Raw genomic sequence first — 22450 nt, forward strand, 5'->3', positions numbered from 1 at the left:
TCTGAGGGATTCTCCACTGTGAGAGCCATCCAAAGACAACCGGGAGAGCTTTTTTGGTGGAGGTGAAGGTGGGGGAGGAGGGGGAGGGCTTCTGTTCAGGCCCGAGAGGGAGGAACTGGCCACCCCACAGTGCCCCGCTGGCTGTGGTCCGCAGCCAGTGCAGCAGTAGGTAACTCTGGAGCCAAGGTGGAGTGAGAAAGGAAGGGAGGAAACTCAGAGAGAAACCATGAAAAATGTGGAGCATGAAAATGTCTCCCTTGGTTTATGGCAGCGCAGCCCGGCTTCCAAGAGAAACACATCTTTAAATTTAACTTGAGATGTCTTTTTTTTTCTTCTCTCTCTCTCTCTTCCTCCACTCCCAACTGCTGGCAAGGGCCTGGTTTTGAAAGCAAGGCCAAGATGCTTGGAAACTGCGACCATGTTAAAAAAGCACTCAATAATGTGGCTTTTTGGAAATGTGGCGACAGCTTCTGTATGAGGGGCTCAGCTTTCAGTGTTGGTGAACATGTTTGGTACGTGTGCAGCTGCAGAACAGCCCTCAGTGCAAACGTTCAGCAAAAACATGATTTACACGCTGACAGTATATTTACTGAAGGGTCATATGAAGCGTGAGGAACTATATCACTTATATATTCTGCAGATTGTTTTGCTCCAGTACATCAAACATAAACTCTGTTGGCGCTGAGCTGCTCAGTGTGACTGTTTCTCTGACTCCAAACACACGCTCTTTCTCTATGTTTTGAATAAGAGGTCATAAATAAAGGACTTGATACTGGTTATTCCAGTGAATTGGATTAAAATGACGGGGCCGGCTGGAAACATTTTGGCCTGCTATCAAATTAAGGCTTCGTACCATGTAATAATATTTTGCTAGTCTCAGGAGGAAGTCATCTCTCAAGCCGATGATTCAGAGCTCATTTAGGAAAAGAGCATCCAGCCGATCTCATAAATCAGCGTTTGATGGAACAAACATACCTCTGAAGGAAACGGAGCCACCTCCGCAGCGTAGACGCTCACTCATGGAGTAACAGTGACCGAATAAAATGCTCCGCTGATGATGAACACATTTTCTGGGTTTGTAATGTGACACACATTAGTCAAATATTAACACCTCTGCTTAGAGTCATTGCCATAAAACATTAATTTATGTCGGAGGGATTAAAATATTGTTGGCGAATAAACTCAGGGTATAATTTAGAAATTTATTAAAACTGTGGAATGCAACAAAGTACATTTAGTAAGTCTAAGTATTAATGTCATTATTTATATGTTGGATTATTTACCCAAACTAAGGTTATTTTGACCCAGTGTTAAAGGAACAGTCCACCCCAAAATCAGAAAAACATATTTTTCCTCTTACCTCTAGTGTTATTTATCAGTCCAGCTTGTTTTGGTGTTGGAGATATTGACCGTAGAGATGTCTGTCTTCTCTCCAATATAATGGGACTAAACGGCACTCAGCTTGTGGTGAACAAAGCACCAAAAAAATACATTTGAAAAACTTAACAGCAATGTCTCTTTCCTGAAATCATGACCCAGTTACTCAAGATAATCCACAGACCTCCTTAGCAGTTTCCCAGGAAACATGCACCTACTGCTAGTTCAGCTAGCAACACTGAGCTAGCTAGCACCGGATGTCAATATGACACCAGAAAGACACTGGACTCTTACATTGTTTGGATGTTAACATTATGATGTTGGGTAGGCGCTGGATTTCGGTCTCCATACCTCATGTCGAAATGTCCATATATAACGTCAAGATGACATGGGCATGGTACGTTTGGAAGATGTTGGATTTTGGTTACTTCACAACTCAACTGAAAGCCAACAAAATATCAACTTCATCTGTCGTCATTATTCTACGTCATCAGCAATGTCTCTTTCCAGAAATCATGATCCAGTTACTCAGGATAATCCACAGACCTTATTGTGAGCAGTTTCATGTAGGAACTATTTTTTTTCTACCAAACTACACCGACAAACTGTATGACCAAGCAGAAGGAAGTGTGCATCTACTGCTAGCTAGCGCTAGCTAATGTTACAGCTCAGCCGAGGAGGACGCCATTAATGTTTACATCTCACACTGTCATGAGCATGAGCCTCTCATCAAGGAGTAGATGCGTGCTTTCTTCTGCGCGATGATTCATTGTTATTAATATTATATTCCATTTCTGCCTGTTAATCCTCCTTAAATCCAACAGACTGGACCTTTAAACGTGCCAAGTTACACACAAAATGAACCATCTCTGGAGTTCAGCCAAAGCCTGCTCGACCACCTACAAGCGGGTTGCCGTGACGTCAGATTGGCTTCATCATCATTAATCAGCGGATACACACAGCAGATACGTCATCAGTTTCAACTATGTCTCAAGAAAATCAAAGAGAATGGCGAGTGCTTGGTCTACTGATGAAACACAAGCACTGCTCAGTTAGGAGTAAGAAGATCGTGCATTTGGTGACATTGCAAGCAAGCTGGAGGAGATTGGTGTCCAGCGTACGTTCGTGCAGTGCTGAGGGAAAATTTGAAAATTCCAACAACAGTACAAGAATGTTGTTCACCACAATAACACCTGCAGGTTAAACAGATAAATGTTTGTTTGTTTACAAGCACAAGCACGTCATTAGTCAAAGAAACAGCAGTTAAAGTTCTAGAGCTACAGCATTAAAATGCTTCATACATGTTGGTACATAATAATCCAGTGACGTGAGAGACGATAGTATATTTGAAAGACATCATTCTAATGCACATAAATGGATTACTGAAAAGGCTAAGGCCCAGTGTCAGGGCCCTCCTGGCCCCACACCTGCAAAATATCATTCAAACTAACACATACCAACGAGGAAGAGACACAAAAAGACCACAAAGAGATGTAAAGTAACTGAACAATGACATAAAAAGTGGAAAACAATAATAGAGAGGTATAAAATTGATACAAAAAGACACAAATAAAGATACAAAATTGCCTCAAGGAGACACAAAATGACCACGAATAGATGCAAACCACCACAAACTCTGTGTGTGTCTGTGGAGGAGAGGTGGAGGGGCCTTTTCCACATCTGTGCCCAGGGGCCCATTGTGTCATAATCCACCCATAGTTTAAGGCACATTAGGCACATTTGACTATAATAACACTTGTACGTTACGTAAGGGTTTGAATGCAGGACTTGTACTCACAGTGGAGTATTTTACACTGTGGTATCGCAACTTTAACATGAGGATCTGAGCACTCCTTCCTCTGCTGCATTAAAGTGAATTCACAATAATATTCTCGGGATGTTCACATCGTCATTATCACCGTCATCACCTCCCAAAGGAGCAGAATTACCAAACTAAGCCTCCAAGTTCTTGCACGCTGCATTTATCTGCTGCACTTTCTCAAGCACTTGTTGAATTATGTCGAAGCTTTGTCGCCCCCCTCTCCCTCCGGCAGGGCTGCAGCCTCGAAGGCCTCTTCTGATGCATTACGCCAATGGTGGAGAAATCTCCATCAGCCTATCAAACAACTTCACAGATAATGCCTCAAAGCGCCGGAGACGTCACAGCTTTTAGTCACGTTAATCCCTCAACCCCCGCAGACAGAAACCCCCTCCTCTGCTCTCGCAGAGGTAATTTGTTTTACACAGTTACTTTTTCAAAGCGTTAAATATTGGCGAAATCTGCGAGGCTGGTTTGTTTTATGGGTTGCCCTGTCCTGAGTTGCCAAGAGGGACGTATAGGACAGCTTTTAATGGAGGGGGAAAGGCTGACATTAAATACAGGCCAGATGGACTTTCTCCTATCCTGCTCATAAAAGTTCTTAGGACAGTTCACAAATCAAGGCCTCTCAGTATTATGTTAAGCGTTTGGATTGTTATTGTTATTGTACATTTGCAAATACTAATGTAATTTATAGCTTTTCGAGCATAATTCGAGACTCAACCCACCCAGACATTTAATATGTGAGCGTTTAACAGTTAATATTGGGTTGATAAAGTGCCCGGGGCTTTTTACTGCCTTCCATGGAAACTGGCTATCATAACTCTGACAACTTTTCATCCAGCGTGAATTAAAAGTGAAGATTAAGACGAGTGCCATCCACTTCATAACCGTGGAGTTGGTTTACGAGAAGCTGTGCTGTGAGTTTGGGGGTAAAATAACTCCAAAAGGCAGCAGCAGCAGCAGCAGGTATTACTGTAAAGCCAGGAGGAGAAGGGGAAAATGAAAAGTGAAATTCAAGATGCTAAGCTAAAACGGAAAAACTGCAGCTCTCGGGGGGTCAGTCCTCTTTCCGGAGGAGAGGAAAGTGGACCCCATAGTGGAGGGAGTGTGTGGTGGTCCGGGTTTTTGGGTCACTCACTATGATGTTGCTGCTAACATGACAACAAATACCAGAGGGCTTTGGGCTTCCTGACGGAGATATAATGCTATGAAAAGTACAGAGCCATCACATTATGCTGCATGTCAGGGTCTTTGTTCTTTCACATTGTTCAGCAGAGGTTGTAAACAGAAGAAATGACGTCATGATGGTTGACAGTGGAGGAAAGTACATCCAGTGCAGTTTTGAGGTACTTGAGTTTTTCCATTTTATGCTACTTTATACTTTTTACTCAGCCACCTATATCTCTACAAACTGCATATAAAAAACACTACATATATTTACACAATATAATGGTTATAGATTAAAATATCAAATAATATATACACATTATCTCCATCTTGACCAGCAATAATATTTAACTTTCTGCATAGTATGTTTACTTTTACTTGTAATAGATTATTGTCATAGTGTGGTGGTGTTACTCTTACATAAGTAAATGATCTGCATCCTCCTGTGAAGCTGTGGAAAGGTTGTTTATTTTATGTGGCGCTGACTAAACCTGAGGAACAGCTGCACCCGTGGTGGAGGAAGTACTCAGAAATTTTGACTTAAGTAAAAGTAGCAACACCTCAGTGTAAAAATACTCTTTTGTTTTCAAAAATGAAACAAACTCAATAACCTACACAAACATATGGCCACAGTGAGCTGGTAGCTGCCACTGAAATGACGACTCGGAAGAAAGCCAAATTACCTATCTCAGTAATTTACGGAAAAAAAAGACAAATGTTTTTTTTTTTTTTAAATAAATAAATAAATAAATGTGTGAACAAGTGGCATTGCAAATCCACGGGCTGCATTTTATTTTTTAAATTTGAATATATATTTCTTTCAACCCAGAACAAGGTGTACCAACCAACCCATGGATGCAGAATTTTGAGAAAATACACTCTTATGCTGGCCTCTAAAAAACTCCAAAAAATTGTTAGCAAACATCTGTATCTGCTTAGGGATCAATATATTTTCAATAGTGTTTAAGCAGTCCAGTGGTGTAAGGGCGTTATGACGGGCCCCAGTGCACACTACTATGATGGGCCCTACAGCATGTTGTCGCATGTATTGTCTTGACACAAATAGAGACTTGATTGGACAACATCAACATACATTTAAATGAATTGTTTTTATAGTTTATTTATAGATTTTGAAGCGTATGTAGAAAAAGCATATTATTTTGTTTTAACTAGCTACTGACTGTTTAAAAATAAATAAATAAAAGAGTAAGCCATGACGTACATGGGTTTGCCTTTTTGAGGACATAAATAGTGGCACCATTTTTAAATCAGGCACAGTCTTTCTTTCATTATTCCTCTTTGAACACAGGAATAAATTCAAGGTGGCAATCTGAATCACTTGCAAGGGACCACGCTCTCTATGGGCCCCTCCACCCCACGGGGCCCAGTGCAACCGCACTGCCTGCACTGTCTATAGTTACACCCCTGAAGCAGTCTGTGAGCGAGGGAAGATTATCTCATGATGATACAAAAAATGTCCCAACTGACCCCGGTCTCCCCTATTTTTCTAGAAATGTGGGTGTTTTGGCGATGTGTGTGGAGCATAAATTATACAATTAAAAACTTACACATGATAAGTATTATGATTATAGTACTATCTGACTTAAATTTGAATTTTGGGCCGATAAATAAAAGACTAGCCAGAATTTATTCCAAGCAATATAGAGAAAGATTTGAAACAAAAATTCGATTTAAAATGTTGAGTAAATATACTTGTTCAGCTCAAAAACTACAACTACGGCTACACAACTAACTCAAATTAAAAATGAAAAATTAGATATAAAAACCTACTCTTTGTTTAGCCAAAATAATCTACACCTTAAAGATAAAAACAACAGGCCAGCTCATTCAATGTAAAAGTCCATAGTATACCATTAAAAATCTTTTATTAATACATGAATAAACCGACACATTTCGACTAGAGTCTCCATCAGGGTGTAAAATGCAATGGAATCAGGTGTGCAATTTAAGAACTGGTGTAGAGGTCATGTGACACAGGTCATATGATATATTGTAGACAAAAACCACATAGAAAGAAACTGCAGATGGAAGTGACATAAATGCACACTATAAGTAATGTGTTGGGTGCATTTGGGGACTCATGACCTCAGTATTTCTAAAAGCCTGGTTACGGCCCTGCTGACAGAAGCAGCTCCGCAATATGAGCAGCCTGCTTTTACTTTTTATTCTCTAAGCACCATCTAATGCCAATACTTTTATTCATTAAAGTAAAGATTTGACTGCAGGGCTATTTACTGAAGTTTATCTGCATACTTCTTCCAGCACTGGTGTTTAGGAGACATTGTAATAGTTGTTTATTTTATATAAACCCAATTCAACTTGAGTGAAAGCTGCACCAAACTCCATCAGGGTTATTTTTTCCATCATAAAACCTCCTGATAGCTGAGGCAGATTGTTGCAGATTAACCCCCAGAACGATAATATTCTGTGGGAGCCACTGAAGCTCTTGAATAAATTCACACACACACACACACACACACACACACACACACACACACACACTAACCTCTTATCTTACACAATCTCTGTGACACTTTCCTGCAGCTGGGTTTGGAAAACACTTACTCAGGATAAATCATCACGGTTTTGCACAAGAAATGCTTTTACATTGGGCAACCTATCTGACAATTATGATGACTGCATGTGAATATTGATCTGTGTGAAGACAATAGAGCTGCAGCTCAGTTAGAGGACTGACAATGATCAGATTTACGTGCACTTATAAAATATAATTACTCTGACAGACACAGATAAAGTTAATAGACATGTACAGGGAGGGAGCGAGTCATGACATCATGTCATTAAACATCCTTAAAGGGGTTTAATTGTGCTGCGCATGTGCGCGCTTTGGACGTCTGTTGCAGCAATAATGTAGATTTCTCCTGTCGTATAAATCTTGAGCTGTCACCATTGACCTTCAGCATAAGGCTGATTGGGAAATGACATTTCAACACCGCACGGTCCTCTTTCAGTCACATTAAGAAGAGATCTGAGGAGGACTGTGCATGGGCTGCAGAGGGAGGTTATGAGCAGCGCTATAAAAGCACGAGATGTTGATTGTATCTGCGTCTGGATACATAAAATATACTCATCCGGGTCGTCGCTGCTATCTGGAGCCAGTCAATGTATACAAACTATAAATTACCCTCTTCTGCTTCTTATTTTTCCTCTTCTCTCGCTTTCTGCGCTGTCAGGGCCGCAACATCCTCACGCAGGAGTTACATTAATGTGCTTAAAGGACAAGATGTATACATTCATCATGGAGGTATTATTTGGGCCACTCCAACTTTTTACACTGTTTTTCCATTTCTATTGACCCAAATAATAAAAAACGTATTTTTTCCCACTGGTTTTACTAATAAATTACGTTTATTCTAAATTCTTCTTTTTTGTTTTAATGCTTTTAAATAAAAGTAAAAATAACACCACAATCATATTACTTATTTAGACTATCTGCATATTTATAAATAATATTTGCAAGTTACTTTTAGTATTTATTTGTGTGGATTGAACCACCACATCTTGCAAAGAAGCTGCAGTTTCCACTTTAAAAAAATAAAAAAAATAAATAATAATTATTTATTAAACCACCACATCTTGCACGGAAGCTGCAGTTTCCAGTATTTTTTTTTTTTAATTACTATTTATTTATTTATTAAACCACCACATCTTGCATGGGAGCTGCAATTTATATTATTATTATTACTATTATATATATATATATATATATATATATATATATATAATAGTAATAATAATAATATAAATAAATAATTTGTTCAATATTTACGTGCATGCAACTTCTCGCTGATTTCCTGTTTATTTTAAATTATTGTTGACTCTTATTTTTTTTACGAAATGTAAAAGCAAATAAAAACAAAGCAATAAAATAAATTTAAAAAATAGTATTTTTAAAACCAAAAATAAAATAAGCCAATTTACAACAAATAATTGACTCCTGATGAGTGAGCTTGCGAATTCCTACAATATTATAGCAATAATAATGATAATAATAATGCAACGTAATCCGATTTTCAAAGTAAGAAACATTTTATTTACAATATTTTCAGTGCAAATTATTATTAACAAAATAGCACATCTATATATCCAGACAAAACAAAAACAAATAATACATGAACACTGCTGTGATGTTCTGAGATTTCATTTATCACGTGAAAACGAGTGGTTCATAACCTACAAAATAAAAATTCACAACCGCTTATTTCCTCCAGATGAGGAAAACATGATGCACACCAAAGCTCTTGAGAGGAAAACGACAGTAAGGAGACACTGGAGGTGGCCGGAAGTCGGATTTTTAACATTTAAAAATAGCCTGTGGTTTTATTATAGGAGTCTTAAACAGAGACGGAAAAAATAGGTAAAATAAAATAAAATTAACTTGTTAATTTTGTGTCTGGGCTTAAAATAAAGTGTAATACTGAACAAATAATACTGTGCTGATGCTCCACTTGTTCCCAGGAATTAGACAGATACAGGCCTGACTTGTTGCAGATGTCTTGTTATTGCATTAACACTCCAGATGCGTTTTAACATCACTGTCGTTCTTCTGCCCAAAAAAATAATAATTATCTTTAATGTTCATAACGCTGCTTTCATATCAGTATCTGTGCGGCCTCCGTGTCTGTGACCGCGGCCGCCGCCTCCGCGCCGCTCGCCGGCCCGCTGCCGCTCATGATCACGCTGGTTTTGTTCGTTTGCTCGCTAATGTCCAAATGTCCGTCAGAGTTTTCCTCCTCCGGAGCCTCGTCGTCGGATTCGCACTCGCTCCGCGCGTCGCTCTCACACTCGGACTCCTCCGCCGGCTCTTTTGGCTCCCTGCTGCCGGACTCTGACGCGCACTTGTCCGGCTGCTCCTTCTCCTTGTCCTTCTGAGCCTGGGCCTCTTTGGAGTGTCTCCACTTCATGCGTCTGTTCTGAAACCACACCTTCACCTGGAAACACACACACAGACACTCTTTTATCACAGTGGTCCTGTGCGTAATTCAGTGACACAACTGCAGCATTTTTACGCATGCCTATATTTAAAGTCCCACATTTTCCTTGAAGTTCAAGGACACATTTGCGCACAGGATAGGCCTTATTATAGGGAATATAAAACAGGAAGTATAAGCACATCATTTTAAATATATTTGGATACTCTGCTCACTCTTTCCTCGCTCTTATAATAAACAAAAATACGCATATTTCAGGGGGCCAGGCCAGGACAGCTGCAAAAAAGAAGTCAAAATATAGGGATAAAAATATGTAATATGTTGCTACTGTGAGCAAAATCTATTTTCAAATGTACGTAAAATAGAGACAATATGAGATAATCTGTGTCCGGTGTCATTACAGCTGACATGCTGCTGGGTGAGATTAAGTGGCTCTGACGTTTGTACAGTGTGATGAAATGTAAACAACAGCTCGAGATATGGTGAGATCTCACTGGGACGTCTCTCAGCCAATCAGGCCGCACCGGCTGTGATGCAGCTTTGCCATCTCAAATTAAACATCTGAATTTAGAGCTCTGAGGCACTTTTGTTAAATATTGTGAATTTATTTTAACCATAAAGCTCTTGTGGAAGAATGCAGGTCGCAAACATGTGAATTTCCTGTATAGGAAAATGACTGTAAGAATGTTTTTGAATCCTTGAGGCTTATAAATGATATTTTAATAGATCTAAATGATGTGAATGCAACCCTCCTTCAAATATGGAGGTTTTAATTTCATGTTATTTCATTGGTTTGTCAGGGCCGGAGCTACGTGAGGACACTGGAGTCAGTGTTCAGCATCTCTGGGAATTTGCAGATTTAGCATCCTGCGGCCGATTACACACACCATGGGTATTTAATATGGTGTCAAATATTTTTAGGTGCTTGAGGAGTGAAGACGGCAGCATTTAGATGAAAGAAAATATAATTTATACTAAAAAAACCCCAACAGAATTATTAAATATAAAGTCCAAACAATAAAAAAAACTAAATGTGATTATTTTTTATGCCTGGTCAGTTTCTCTAAGGGGGGGTTAGGGGGGCTCGTGAGCTCAGTATTTCTAAAATCTTGGCCGCGGCCCTGCGGTTTTATTGTTCTATTGTTCATGTGGATTCTCACAGGGCAACAACTACTTCCTGAGGCCTGTATTCAAAGTAAATAATCAACAAACTGCACTATCATACAGTAAATAACACGACATATGACAATAAAACTACAACAAAACCATACAAAAAATTAAAATACGACAATTTAAATTGGTTGGAAGGTAAAATAAAATAAGATAAGAAAATAAAGGGAAGCTATCTTGCATATTTGTTTTTGCAGGCCTGCAGAATAAACCCTGTTGTTTGAATGTGGAGACAAAAATAACACACCTTGTACACATAATTCTTCGCCTGTGCAACTTTAACACTGCTTCTCACCTGAGCGTCTGTGAGCCCGAGCATGGCAGCCAGCTGCTTTCTGTCTGGCTTGGTGACATACTTCTGTATCTCAAATCTCTTCTCCAGCCCTTTCCTCTGCAGGTTCGAAAACACTGCTCTCGACCACGACCTTTTCCTCTTGTACGTCTGTGGCATGGTGTCTTTCGTGAGGACGGCATACGGGCCTAAAAGACATGAGCAGGACATGAGGGTTTTAAAAGAGAAGAGAAACCAGAGGAGCATGCAGTGCAGGTGTCTCACACCTCCAAAACAGAGAGCTGGACGGGGCCAGTTTCCTGTCTGTTACACAGTCCTACATGTGGTGACTACCTGGGAAGGTGTCCTGAAACTGATGCTGGCCTGAATGCCTGTTGCTGCTGCTGCTGCCTAGTGAACTCATCATGGAGGACGCGTCGCTCATCCCGGGGTCTATGGAGGAGAAGTACTGGCTGGCCGGAGGCTGAATGGGGACGTGGATCCCTGACTGATGGTTCGAGCTAACGATGGATGTGAGATCTGTTGCAAAGCGAGAGATGATGGGCTTCAGTATTTAGAGAGACCATCAAACAGATTCAAAGTGTGGCTGCTAAGGTGTCTTTGAGCAAACTTCCAGCTGATCCTGACCTCTGACCTCTCTGGTTAGGGGGCAAAAAGCAGAGGAGTTTAGGGCTCCCTAAATGAGGGCTCGTACTTCTTTGTGAACAAGTCATTGCTTCAAGTTTCTTTCAGTTTCTAAAGTTTGGATATGTTGTGCTACTTAATAAAAGACAACTTTAATGACATAAAACATCTCTGCTGTTTTTTGGCTGACATGACAGGAAGCTTCTCTCTAAACACCACATATCTGCTTGGAAATTCACTGCGTAATAAAGTCTCACCTCTTAACGACGACTTTTCTTTGCCCTTTGGATCAAAGTCCGTCGACAATATCCGATCAATTCCGAATTTGAGGTCTTTGCTTGAAGGCGGTGGAGCTTGCTGGGAGTTAAAAGCAGTCCTGGAGACCGATGTGAGCTGTAGTCCGTGTCTGTGGTAAGGAGACGCCGGACTCACCCTCGCGCCGTACACCGACGGCTCCGGCGCGACGGGAGAAGGGCGCAGCGGCGAGCTGCCGGAGTGGCCGTGCTGCGCGCGGTGCTGGTGGTGGTGGTGGTGTCCCATGTGCACCACGAGGGCCGACGACCCCGGGATGTTCTCCGCATCCCCAGCCTGCAAAATGTCTGCGATGCAAAACGAGGGTTTCTTCATGGTATCCACAGCGAAGCCCCCCGCGCAGTACGCGGACCAGAGGCTAAAGTTTGACGCGTAAAACGGGTTGAGCCCGGCCGTGTACATCCCGCTGCCTCTAACGCCTCTTATTGTTGCTCAGAAGAGGGTATAAACGGACAGGCATGTAAAAAAGCAGGGATGGCGTTTAAGGGGGGGATAGATGACCGTCCTCTTTGTGCCAGTGCCAAAATCGCTCTCCCAACTCTGAAATCCAAACCCTTCAGTTCCACTCTGAAGTTCCAAAGCTGACACTGATTGGTCGCTCTCTGAGCCAATGGACGCGTTGCATTCGCTCACATCACGCCCTTACAAATGAGGATGATGTGTAACCAACACACACACACACACACGACCGGGACACTTCGGAGCAATTTTGATCCTGAGATGATGGATTGATCACTTAAAGAGAGCCCACACCCGTCACCGCGCGCAAAAACATTAAGACTCTTGCGTAAATTTCCATTTTCTTTATGGAAATAAATAATAAGAGGCGAAAATATTCTGTGGAGTGCAAATATACTCAGAAAAGTCTTTTATCTGTCAGTTTTAATCACAAAAAATAAAGTTAAATGCAAAAACATGGACAAAATTAAATGAAAAACACGCCATATGCTTATATAAAATTGTTCTAACACATATTTAATAATGAAGAGTAGAGAATGGGAGTGTAATCATATGACCCCGAGCCCAGGAGAGCCTCTATTAGCTCCACTCATCCTGTTTTTGATGGGCTGTGATTCGTGTTAAATGAGCGGATATTCCTGCTAGATTTGCCCCCGAAATAGAACCTGCTTTAGTATTTTAGGATACAGCAGAAATCCTTATTTCTTCCGGAGCGGAGGGGGCGACTTTTATAATGACTGTTAGAACTTCCCTTTTTCAATATTTGTGCAACTTTATCTCGACCTGCAAGTTGCACGGTGACGCAAATCCGTCCCCATGCTCATAATAAACAGAGGAAACCTATTCCCCTCTAAAAGCAAAACACAATTAACTTCAGAGGCGATACCATCCGCGAGGCCCCTCAAGATTCACACGTTGGGTCGGGGCCAATGAGAAAAATATGATTTTAATAGTAGGGTTGCAGATTAAAAAATTCCTGCAGCTTTTGAGTTAATTAATTTGGCTTAAACGGCAAAACACACGTTTAATTTTTGCAGTAACATTTATAATTTCCAAGTTTAAGTTCACATATTTTTCTGTCTGTCAATTAACATTAAAATGTCGTGCACTGATAGTGTCCCCCTCCTCCCTCCCTCCCTCCCTCCCTCCCCGATCGCATGTTTCTCCCGCATGTGTTGAAACAATGGCTTCTGAAGCCCCGCATTCATTTAGTCTTGATTCATGCGGCCGGAAGCGCCGATGACCCTGACTGCCTCCTATCATGCTGTTTTCGAGTGACACTTTTCCGGGTTAAATTTAGAAATAGAGGATTTTAACGTTTGCCCTCCATCATGCAGTCAAAACAATCCAGGGAAGAGGATGTAGCAGACGCAGCACGCCTCGAGTTATTTCAGGTGCTGATGAGCTTCTCAGTGGGAAGCATTAAAAAACACACACACATGCACACACACAGGCCTCGGATCAGGCTCTTACACTACAGGCTCTGTCGCTGCTGTAGTGTGAAAGCATTAGCTGCTTGTATTGCTGTTTTGGAAATTTAATTCCTGACTTATTATCATCAGTAAATGGTGGTAAGAAAGCCGTGCGTAAAACTCGTGCCACTGACGTTTACTAGGATTTTTATGACATCAAAGCATGAAGTTATTAAATAACAATAGCTGCTGGAGATGCAAAACTGAAATAGAAGCCTTTCTGCACTGTATATGGGAATATAGTTTAGAAATTTGAAGTTGTTTGTTTGGTTTAAAGTTGTGTTTCCTGAGGGACCAAACGTATCCAAGTGCGCATTTTCTGTCATTATTGTGGGGCTAATAACTGTCTGTCAAGATATTCTAAGACACTACAGAGGAATGGGTTGATGCAATGGTGGAAACAGCATCTTATGAATGTCTGCTCAGTAGAATAAATGGTGATCAGGAGAAAGGAGTGTCTCCTGGACTCATATCAAAATGGAGGACAGGGCTACATAATTATGAACCTGCTCTGTGATCATGTGACCCTGTAGAGTGATGTATGAGGACATATGTGTGCGACATGTTTTTGTTTGTTAGTTTATTTTCTTCTCTTTCTTTCTGGACTCATTTGTTAATTGTTCTTTATGTACTGGAGTCCACCTCCATGATATAAAAAATATGTGCCTTGTATTCTTGTATGGCTGGAAAATAAAATATGTAGGGCATGTACGGAGGCTTTCAAACCAATAAAAACTTGAATTATAGGAGGAAAAAAAAACATCAGACATCAGACATCAGAGCAGGGCCGTAATCATGTATGGAACATTGAGGGGGGCCATTTTCAATCCATGCCTTCTGCAACCCAACCCTCCAGAGGAGTGGGGTCTGGGGTGGGGAGACATTTTTAGCAACTAAACAGCTAAACAGAGAATTTTAAAGCAATTTGAAACAAAAAAATTCTTTGATCATGTCATGTCTCAAAGTTTCGAGAATGACTGCCACTTTAGGGAACCAGCATATGACTGAGGACTGCACAGAAAAGGGGACACACTGACATTTTAAAATGATATTTTAATGACTATTTATGGAATGCTATGCTCTGAGATTTTAATATTTTTTTATATGACATACTAAGACTTCACAAAAACTCGATTGTGATGTAGCCTACATAACATTACATTCTAGTATTACACTTTTTAATACATTTGAAAGTACTAAAATAAAGACAGTGCAGAGTTTGACATTGATTGCACCTTCCCACAGCAGTCAAGAAACAGCTCCTGCTGGGGTACGGCAACACTACTTGGACAAATCACATGCACAACTGCAGTGCACCATAATACTAGAACTGGTAGTAATAATAATGGCAATTTGTTATGTTTATTTATATTAATGACGGCATTTGCTAATGATTATTTCAGACAGCGGTGTGTGGCTGTCTGTCATAGCATAGCAGTTTTTTTTCTTTATATTTATTTCTAATATAATTTGCCTCCTTCAATATTATTATTTTTATTTTTATTAATTTAACCTTTATTCAACCAGGAAGTCCCACTGAGATTGAAAATCTCTTTTACAAGAGAGACCTGGCCGAGGTAGCAGCCAGTCAAAACACATTTAAAATGCCTCAAATACAACATATAATACAAAAAAATCCACAATAAAACAACAACTATTCAAACTCAAGAACAACAAGCATCTGTCTCTGTCACCATTTTCTGTATTATGCCTTTAAATTCATCAATGGATATTAGTAAATATATATATTATAATTACTGCCAAGCATCAAAAGAGCATAACTGTCATAATTTCCTAAAACTCCTTGCACCTTTTCTACTGTGCAGAAACATCTTTACATTTAGCTTCAGTGTCTGCCTGCCCACACACACTCACACTCACACAGAAGTTAAAGTGTCTGCAGAGCTCGCACAGATTTCTTTTTCAGGGCACAATAACAGGGACTCCTCTGTAAACATCCAAATCTGTACGACTGACTTCAGAGAGTTTGCACCAGACGTAAGGAATAATCCTGCAGTCTGATTATTTTATAAGTTATTGTTTTACTGTTATTAAATTCCCCCTCAATGGTAACGACCGTCTCCTTGTTTTTAAATCACGTGTGTGTTTAATGCACTCACCACTTCATTTTTATGTATGCTCTTCAGAGGAGAGAGCCGGCACATAAACATTAACCTGCAGCACAAATTGCAGCTTTAAACGCACGTTAGTTTCATATCAGTGCAGAATAGCTCACTGTAGACGGTCAGGACTGAAAACTGAATATGTGGAGGGAGAAAAAAAAAGCACACATTTGATCTACAAATCACCTGTAAAAACTGAAATATGACTTTTTCAGCCAGAGCCCTGCTGGATACCATTATTCACCTTTATTTCCCTTTTCCAAGCCGGTCCTCTGCGGAGCTGTATAAATGATGGCAGGTGGGATTACTGCCAGTGCCAGCGACTCCTGCCTCTGGTTAAGGGACTGCGAGTGCTCCAGGCTTGAATCTGTGTGCAACAATAGAAATCTCACAGTCGTAAAACCCTAAAAACAAAAAACTAAATACAAAGTGTGACTGTCTTTCTATCTTTCTGAAGTAGTTTGGAAACAGAATATTGTCCTTGTCACCTCATAGTCCTGCATTATAATCCAGTGGTGGAAAGAAGCCTACAGATACTCAAGTTTTGTACTTCATGGCAGTTCCATGATACTTTGCGTGAGTATTTCCATTTGATGCTTCTTCTAGACGTCAGAGGAAAACACTACGATTGAGATTTTACATAAAAAGCATGACAAACATATGAGTTGGATTGTTAAAGATGAAACCACGGCACATTTCCACACTACATGTCTGGTGTGCACTTATTTAAATAACAGTTTTGGGCCAAATTACGTAAAAATATCCACTATTTTGCAGAAAAACAAAGATTAGAAACAAGTGCAGTGTTTTTCCTTCTTTCCTACCTTTGGAGAAAATCAAATATCATGATATTTATGATGATATTGTCGGGTTGACTGTTGATGCTTTCACAAAATATTCATATTTTTGCTAAATAATCATCAGTAATGTGGATATAGAGGCGACTAATAAACAGCTAGAGCAGTCTAAGTTCAGAAGATTACATCGTTTAACTGTAACGCAGCCTTTAAAACCTGAACACCTACAATATAACAATATCCAAAATCCAAGAGGATATCATGTCTCATATCATATTGTCCTGCCCTCTTCCTTCCTCTATCACTAGACTAAACTACGCACATGTCTATATAAAGCACTTTAAAGTCTCTCCACCCAAACAAGCTATTTTAACAATCCAATAATGTCGTGTACAAACTGTGGGACATTTTTTGCAGAACAACTTCTTTTACATAAGTACATTTTGCTGATAATAGGTCATAATATGTAAAGGAGTGTTTTTACATTGCTGAAACTGACTTTTGCCTTTAAACCACTGCTACAGTCTCTAAAAATATAGTGCTTATTCAACGCTGACACACATTTGTGAAGGTAATTGTTGTGAAAAACATGTGATTATCATTTTCCATTATGACTAACAGCTTCACCGCCCCTTTAAAACATGATAAAAATGACTGATGCCTACTAAACTCACTCTGCTAACTCTTACGCTTCAGATCTCACAGGTTTATTCTGAACTTGGAAAAGCTGCCGTCAGTTTTTGTGCACCGAACACATGGAATTATCTGCAACACAGCTTGCAGATTGACTCTCACCACCCCATGGCAAGTCAAAATGATGATCTCAAAGCACTTTACACTCAGTGTGTTGTCCTCTATTGATTTGTTTAACCCTGTGTGTTGTGTCTGTATCTCAACACCACTGCAAATGAGGGCAACCTCACTGATTTCGAGGCTTAAATAAAGGTTTATGTGAATGAAAAATTCCCCTTCCAGCTAAAACACACTGCTGACAGATTACTTGTCTGATGAGCTAAGAGGAGACAGCAGCTCGACTCCACACACTGCCCTCACTGCAACACAGCTTAAACAAACAGCATGAAAATGAAAAGTCAAAGCCTCCCTGAGTCACACGCCCACTGTGGGTGAAAACAAAGCCGTGCTGCTGTGCACCGCCGACTACCTGAAGTTTAAAGCGTCCATTGTTGTCGCCTGATTGCTCGCTGTGTGTTTTTCAGGAAGCCTTATCAGGCGGAGGAAGACTGAATGAGCACCTCGCACTGTAGCTCTGCTGGATCACAGGCCGCGGGACAGAATTAAATGATTTCCATTATTACACTGAGAATTATTGCTCCCCCTCTGGAAGGCTCCAGCTCCAAGCCAAGATTACTATTTCTGGCAATGTTTGCCTCAGGAAGGAACTTTCGCAGATTTAATGGGACCTGGGCCATTGTACACAGCCTTCTGTATGGCACCCTGCCATCGGCTCCAGAGAGGAGGAGGAAAAAAAGAACGGAGGGATGTGTATTAAAGTCAAAACAAGACCGTCCCCGTTTATGTGATCCTGAATACATCCAATAAACACTGAACTCTCTCCGCGGTGGAGGTGAACTCAAATGATTTTTAATTTGCATGTTTGAGGCCAAAGGTCAGAGGCTGAGAGCGGCTGTGTGATGTCATCTGTCCTGCTCTACAGTGTGTTTGTATGAAGCATGACTGCCTTCATGCTTTTCCTTTATGTTCCTTTATGTTTAACCTTTGTTCAGATTAAGCAGAGAAGAAGTCCTCAGATCTTCTACTTATGTAAAAGTAGCAATACCACAAAGTAAAATACTCCATTTAAAGTAAAAGTCCTGCTTTCAAACTGCAAAATGTAAAACAAATATCAAACATACGAGCAATCTTAAAGCTAATTTAAACCACTTTATAGGTCTAATCTCTTATTTTAAGATGTAATAATGCATCACAATTTAGGTTTAAGCTGAAATAATGTTTTTGTGGGTCATATAAGAGCGATAAAAACATAAAACTTGCCCTGATGGGATATTTTTATGTTTCAGCAGCACAGAAACAGGCTTAAAAACACATAAAGAACTACTTGGATGAAACAAATGCTAAAAAATAAATAAACTAAGACCTACATGTGACATTTAAAAAGCTATACACAACATATACCCTGGAATATACAAGTGAATTAGGCACATATTTGTGTAAAATCATCAAAATAGAGGGATAAATCATTATATAATACTCAAGTAAAGTACACATACTCAAAAATCTCTTTTCTCTCTTATGTTTATAGCTTAAATATTACGTATTAAATACATATTTTTACCTTGTCATCAGGTTGAGACTGTCGTGGGGCAGAATATGATTGTTCCCACAGATATTACATAAAACATTAATAAGGATGTGAAGGCAGTAAATGTACAAGCAGCTCCCCCCAGTGACTAAATGCTCTCAGCTTATTATTAATATTATTATCATTACTACTACAACTAGTACAAGTTATTATTGTTACTATTAGTTTTCATTTTGATCAGAACAAATTACTAGTAATTCTACAACTAAACAAAATATGTATTGAATAATTAAAAAAAAAAAATCAACTGATAATAATATGTTGTACATCAAGGTCAAAATCAAGTGGGAAATTTGTCCCGGGCCCTACATCCATACTGCCGCCGTAGAAATACGACATACACCATAGTACATAGACGAATCAACATTCCACCTGACGTAGTAATAAGAAACACAAAAAGATAAATAAATAAATAACATCATACGGTAAACATACCACTATAAAAATGCAAATCAGCAAATGGTCATGATCCAATGCCAGTTTTGAGTTTATCTGCCGCTGACTTTAAGTGGAGAGATGAACACACAGGCTGACTTTTGTTTTCTGAATGAGACTGTAAGATGATAAAATCACAATCCTACTGAAAGTACAGAAGTATAATCAGGTACTTAAAGTAGCAGAAGTATAAGTACTGATATTAAGATTACATTCAAATAGCATTCAACTGCAGCAGCTGGTCGAGGTGGAGCTAGTTTGAACTTGTTTAGTCCGGTGGTTCCCATCCTGGGGGTCAGACCCCTTCTAGCAGTCACAAAATAAAACTGGGGGGTTGTGTAGTACAAAAACTACAAATCTGCCAAATTTGTATTCATTATTTGGACTTTTTTTTCTCCAGTCTTTGCTCTTTTTATGTTAAAGTGTTAAATATTGGATGATTTCACCTCATGGGCCTTAAACGGTTATTTATATTAAACAGTTTAAAGGCAAAATGTCTGCGACAGCTAAGAGGTTACAAGCCAAAAAAACTAAACCACTGGTTAAATCTTTAAGAATGTGTTGTATTTTACAAGCTTATATGTGTTTTCAGTGCACAAATCATCTGTGAAAAGTAACTCAAGCTGCAAATAAATGTGAAGAAGTCAAAAAATAGTATAATAGTGAAAAAAAATACAATAGTTCCCTCTGTAATGTGATGGAGTAGAAGTATAAAGTGGCATGAAATGGAAACTCTCAAGTAAAGTACCTTTAAATTGTGTTTGCACTCACACTGCCTCAAAGCTTTTGTTTCTGTCTGCCCTCCATGCTGAGTGACTGCAGCAGCTGCCCCAAAGAGAAAAACATAATCAGCAAATATTGACCTTCAAAATGCACAAATGTGACCACAGGGAGACAAAAAAAAGACCCAAATTATATGCTCTCAGTCCTTACAGCCTGGAGTCCATCACATTGGGTTTCTTTAAGAATAAATTCTACAATGTTCAAATTTTAATAGGTGTCGATTTTTATTGAAATTATCTGGATTGATTGGTGTTGTGTGGTTACTTACTTGTTCCATTCCTCTCTGCTTTTTAGTTTGAATTTATTGTTGGTCAATGGTGCTTTTTTATGTATATATTTATATATATAAACACCAGCGTTCTTTTGCGTAATTGTGCACATAGAAGTCCTGATCATGCTTTACCTTTAACTTGTTCTTAGATGTTATGTCTGTTAATGTGTAGAAGTACATCGAGAGCAATGCAAAAAAATAAAAATAAATAATAATTAAAAAAACAAAGAATTAAAAATAAAATAAAAATAAATAAAATCAAAATTAAGATTAAATAAATAAATGAAGTCAAATTATTTGCATGTGTACAAATACTTGGCCAGTAAATCTGATTCTGACTCACATTTTGAAATAAAGGTGACACTGACTGACTCTGTGTGGATCTGTAAACTCTCAATGGTCACTTCTGTATTTCTGTATATGTAATAACCAGTGGTGGAAAGTACATTCATTAAAATACTGTACTTAAATACAACTTTAAGGTACTTGTACTTGAGTATTACCATCCTATGTTGCTTTACACTTCAACTCTATAATTCAGGGGCAAATATTGGTTTTCCTGCATTTATCAGATAACCTTAGTTACTTTGCAGATTCAGATAAATAATACACAGAATATTCACAAGCTGCCCAGCAGTATATAAAGTCATTGAAATGAGCTCCGGCTTTACCACCTGCAACATTAAAGTGAAAGAGACATTAATGCATCAATACAGTAATATAAAATTGTGCATTAACATTATCCTGAAATAATGAGTTTACTTTTAGTGCTTTAATTTTGATGCTTATATTTTTGTACTTTCACTCAAGTAAAAATCTGACTGCAAGTCTGTGCTATAACCCACATTTCCTTCCCCTCCTCTCCATAATAAGGTCCAGTGCTGCAGGTCGTCGTATTAAAACGAGCCCTCAGATGATGGCAGTGAATGGCTGCCCTGTGTCTCCTTATGTGGCGGCGTGTTTTCGCCTGCACAGTCACAGTTTAAAACATTAAGTGGTCATTAGCTGGACACTGGAGTGCTAGACTAATCACACTCACCCTAACCCTGCCCTCTGCTGTAAACACCCCAAAGGAGCTGCTTTAATGGAAGCTTTTAAATACGACGGTGACTCAGTGCCTTTGAGCAAAGCCACGTGTTTACGTTACCGACAGATTAAAGTCGCCTCGTGTGCGGCGGGTTCACGGACCCTCTGCAGCTCCGGTGTGCACATGTACACACGGTTAAATCACGGGCTGTAAGCAGCGCTGCGGGCTGGATGCTGCAGCGAGACTAATGGAAACACAAAAGGTCATCATAACAAACCATTAGGGCCTTCTGCTGCTGCTGCTGCTGCTGCTGCTGCAGAGCTGCCACCAGGGGCAGGCACCTCTGCAAGAAACACACCAAAATATAAAGTCAGTCACATCAGATGAGCTTTAAATGTGCATGCATTGTTCAATTTTTGCATCAAGTTTGCAGCCATTCAACAAAAGAAAATTAAAGCAGATAACATCAAACACCTTAAAAGTACTTTCCACTTGTTTTGCGTTAATTTAGAAATTTAAGTGGCACAAACCTGCAGAAATGTGCAATAACATCGCATAGGAACAGAAATGTGTTCAGATGATGCATTCAGGTCACCGGGCTGTATATTGCCAGCAGTTTGATGCAGAGCAGAGCGTCTCACCCTGCAGCTTTAATAACTCACATCTCGGCCAAATCAGTCCGCAGCCGTGGAAAAATACGATTCATCAGCGGCAGAGAAACTTAAACAGCAGCAGCAGGTCTGCAGGTTTCATCTGTTTGAAACCACCACAGAGGTTATGTAACAATCTGGGGATGATATTCAGAGTAACACTATTATTGTGCATCTATCTATCTATCTATCTATCTATCTATCTATCTATCTATCTATCTATCTGTCTCACAGGCTTATTTTCTGCTCTGGGCCCTTTGTGTCTCAGGGGAGGACACAAATTTGTCCACAATACTGCTACTGGATTTTCCACGCTGTCCCAGGAGCGTCTTTTATTTTTAAAAAAATATCTCAT

General features: G+C 39.6%; 1 protein-coding gene across 2 annotated transcripts; it reads right to left on the reverse strand.

Annotated features, from left to right (window-relative positions):
• Positions 1-8418: 8418 nt before the first annotated feature.
• Positions 8419-12313, reverse strand: hlx1 (H2.0-like homeo box 1 (Drosophila)). 2 transcript variants are annotated; one of them, XM_050058127.1, is made up of 4 exons: positions 11683-12307; positions 11135-11320; positions 10805-10989; positions 8419-9339 (listed from the first exon to the last, which is right to left on the reverse strand). In XM_050058127.1, exons 1-4 carry the CDS (start codon positions 12137-12139, stop codon positions 9001-9003), a joined length of 1167 nt encoding a protein of 388 aa, XP_049914084.1. In that variant the 5' UTR covers positions 12140-12307; the 3' UTR covers positions 8419-9000. The 2 variants fall into 2 exon arrangements, with proteins under 2 accessions (XP_049914084.1, XP_049914085.1); XM_050058128.1 differs by lacking the exon at positions 11135-11320 and having other exon boundaries at positions 11683-12313.
• Positions 12314-22450: the final 10137 nt, after the last annotated feature.

This window comes from Epinephelus moara, chromosome 12 (assembly GCF_006386435.1).
Source record: "Epinephelus moara isolate mb chromosome 12, YSFRI_EMoa_1.0, whole genome shotgun sequence".
NCBI lineage: Eukaryota > Metazoa > Chordata > Actinopteri > Perciformes > Serranidae > Epinephelus > Epinephelus moara.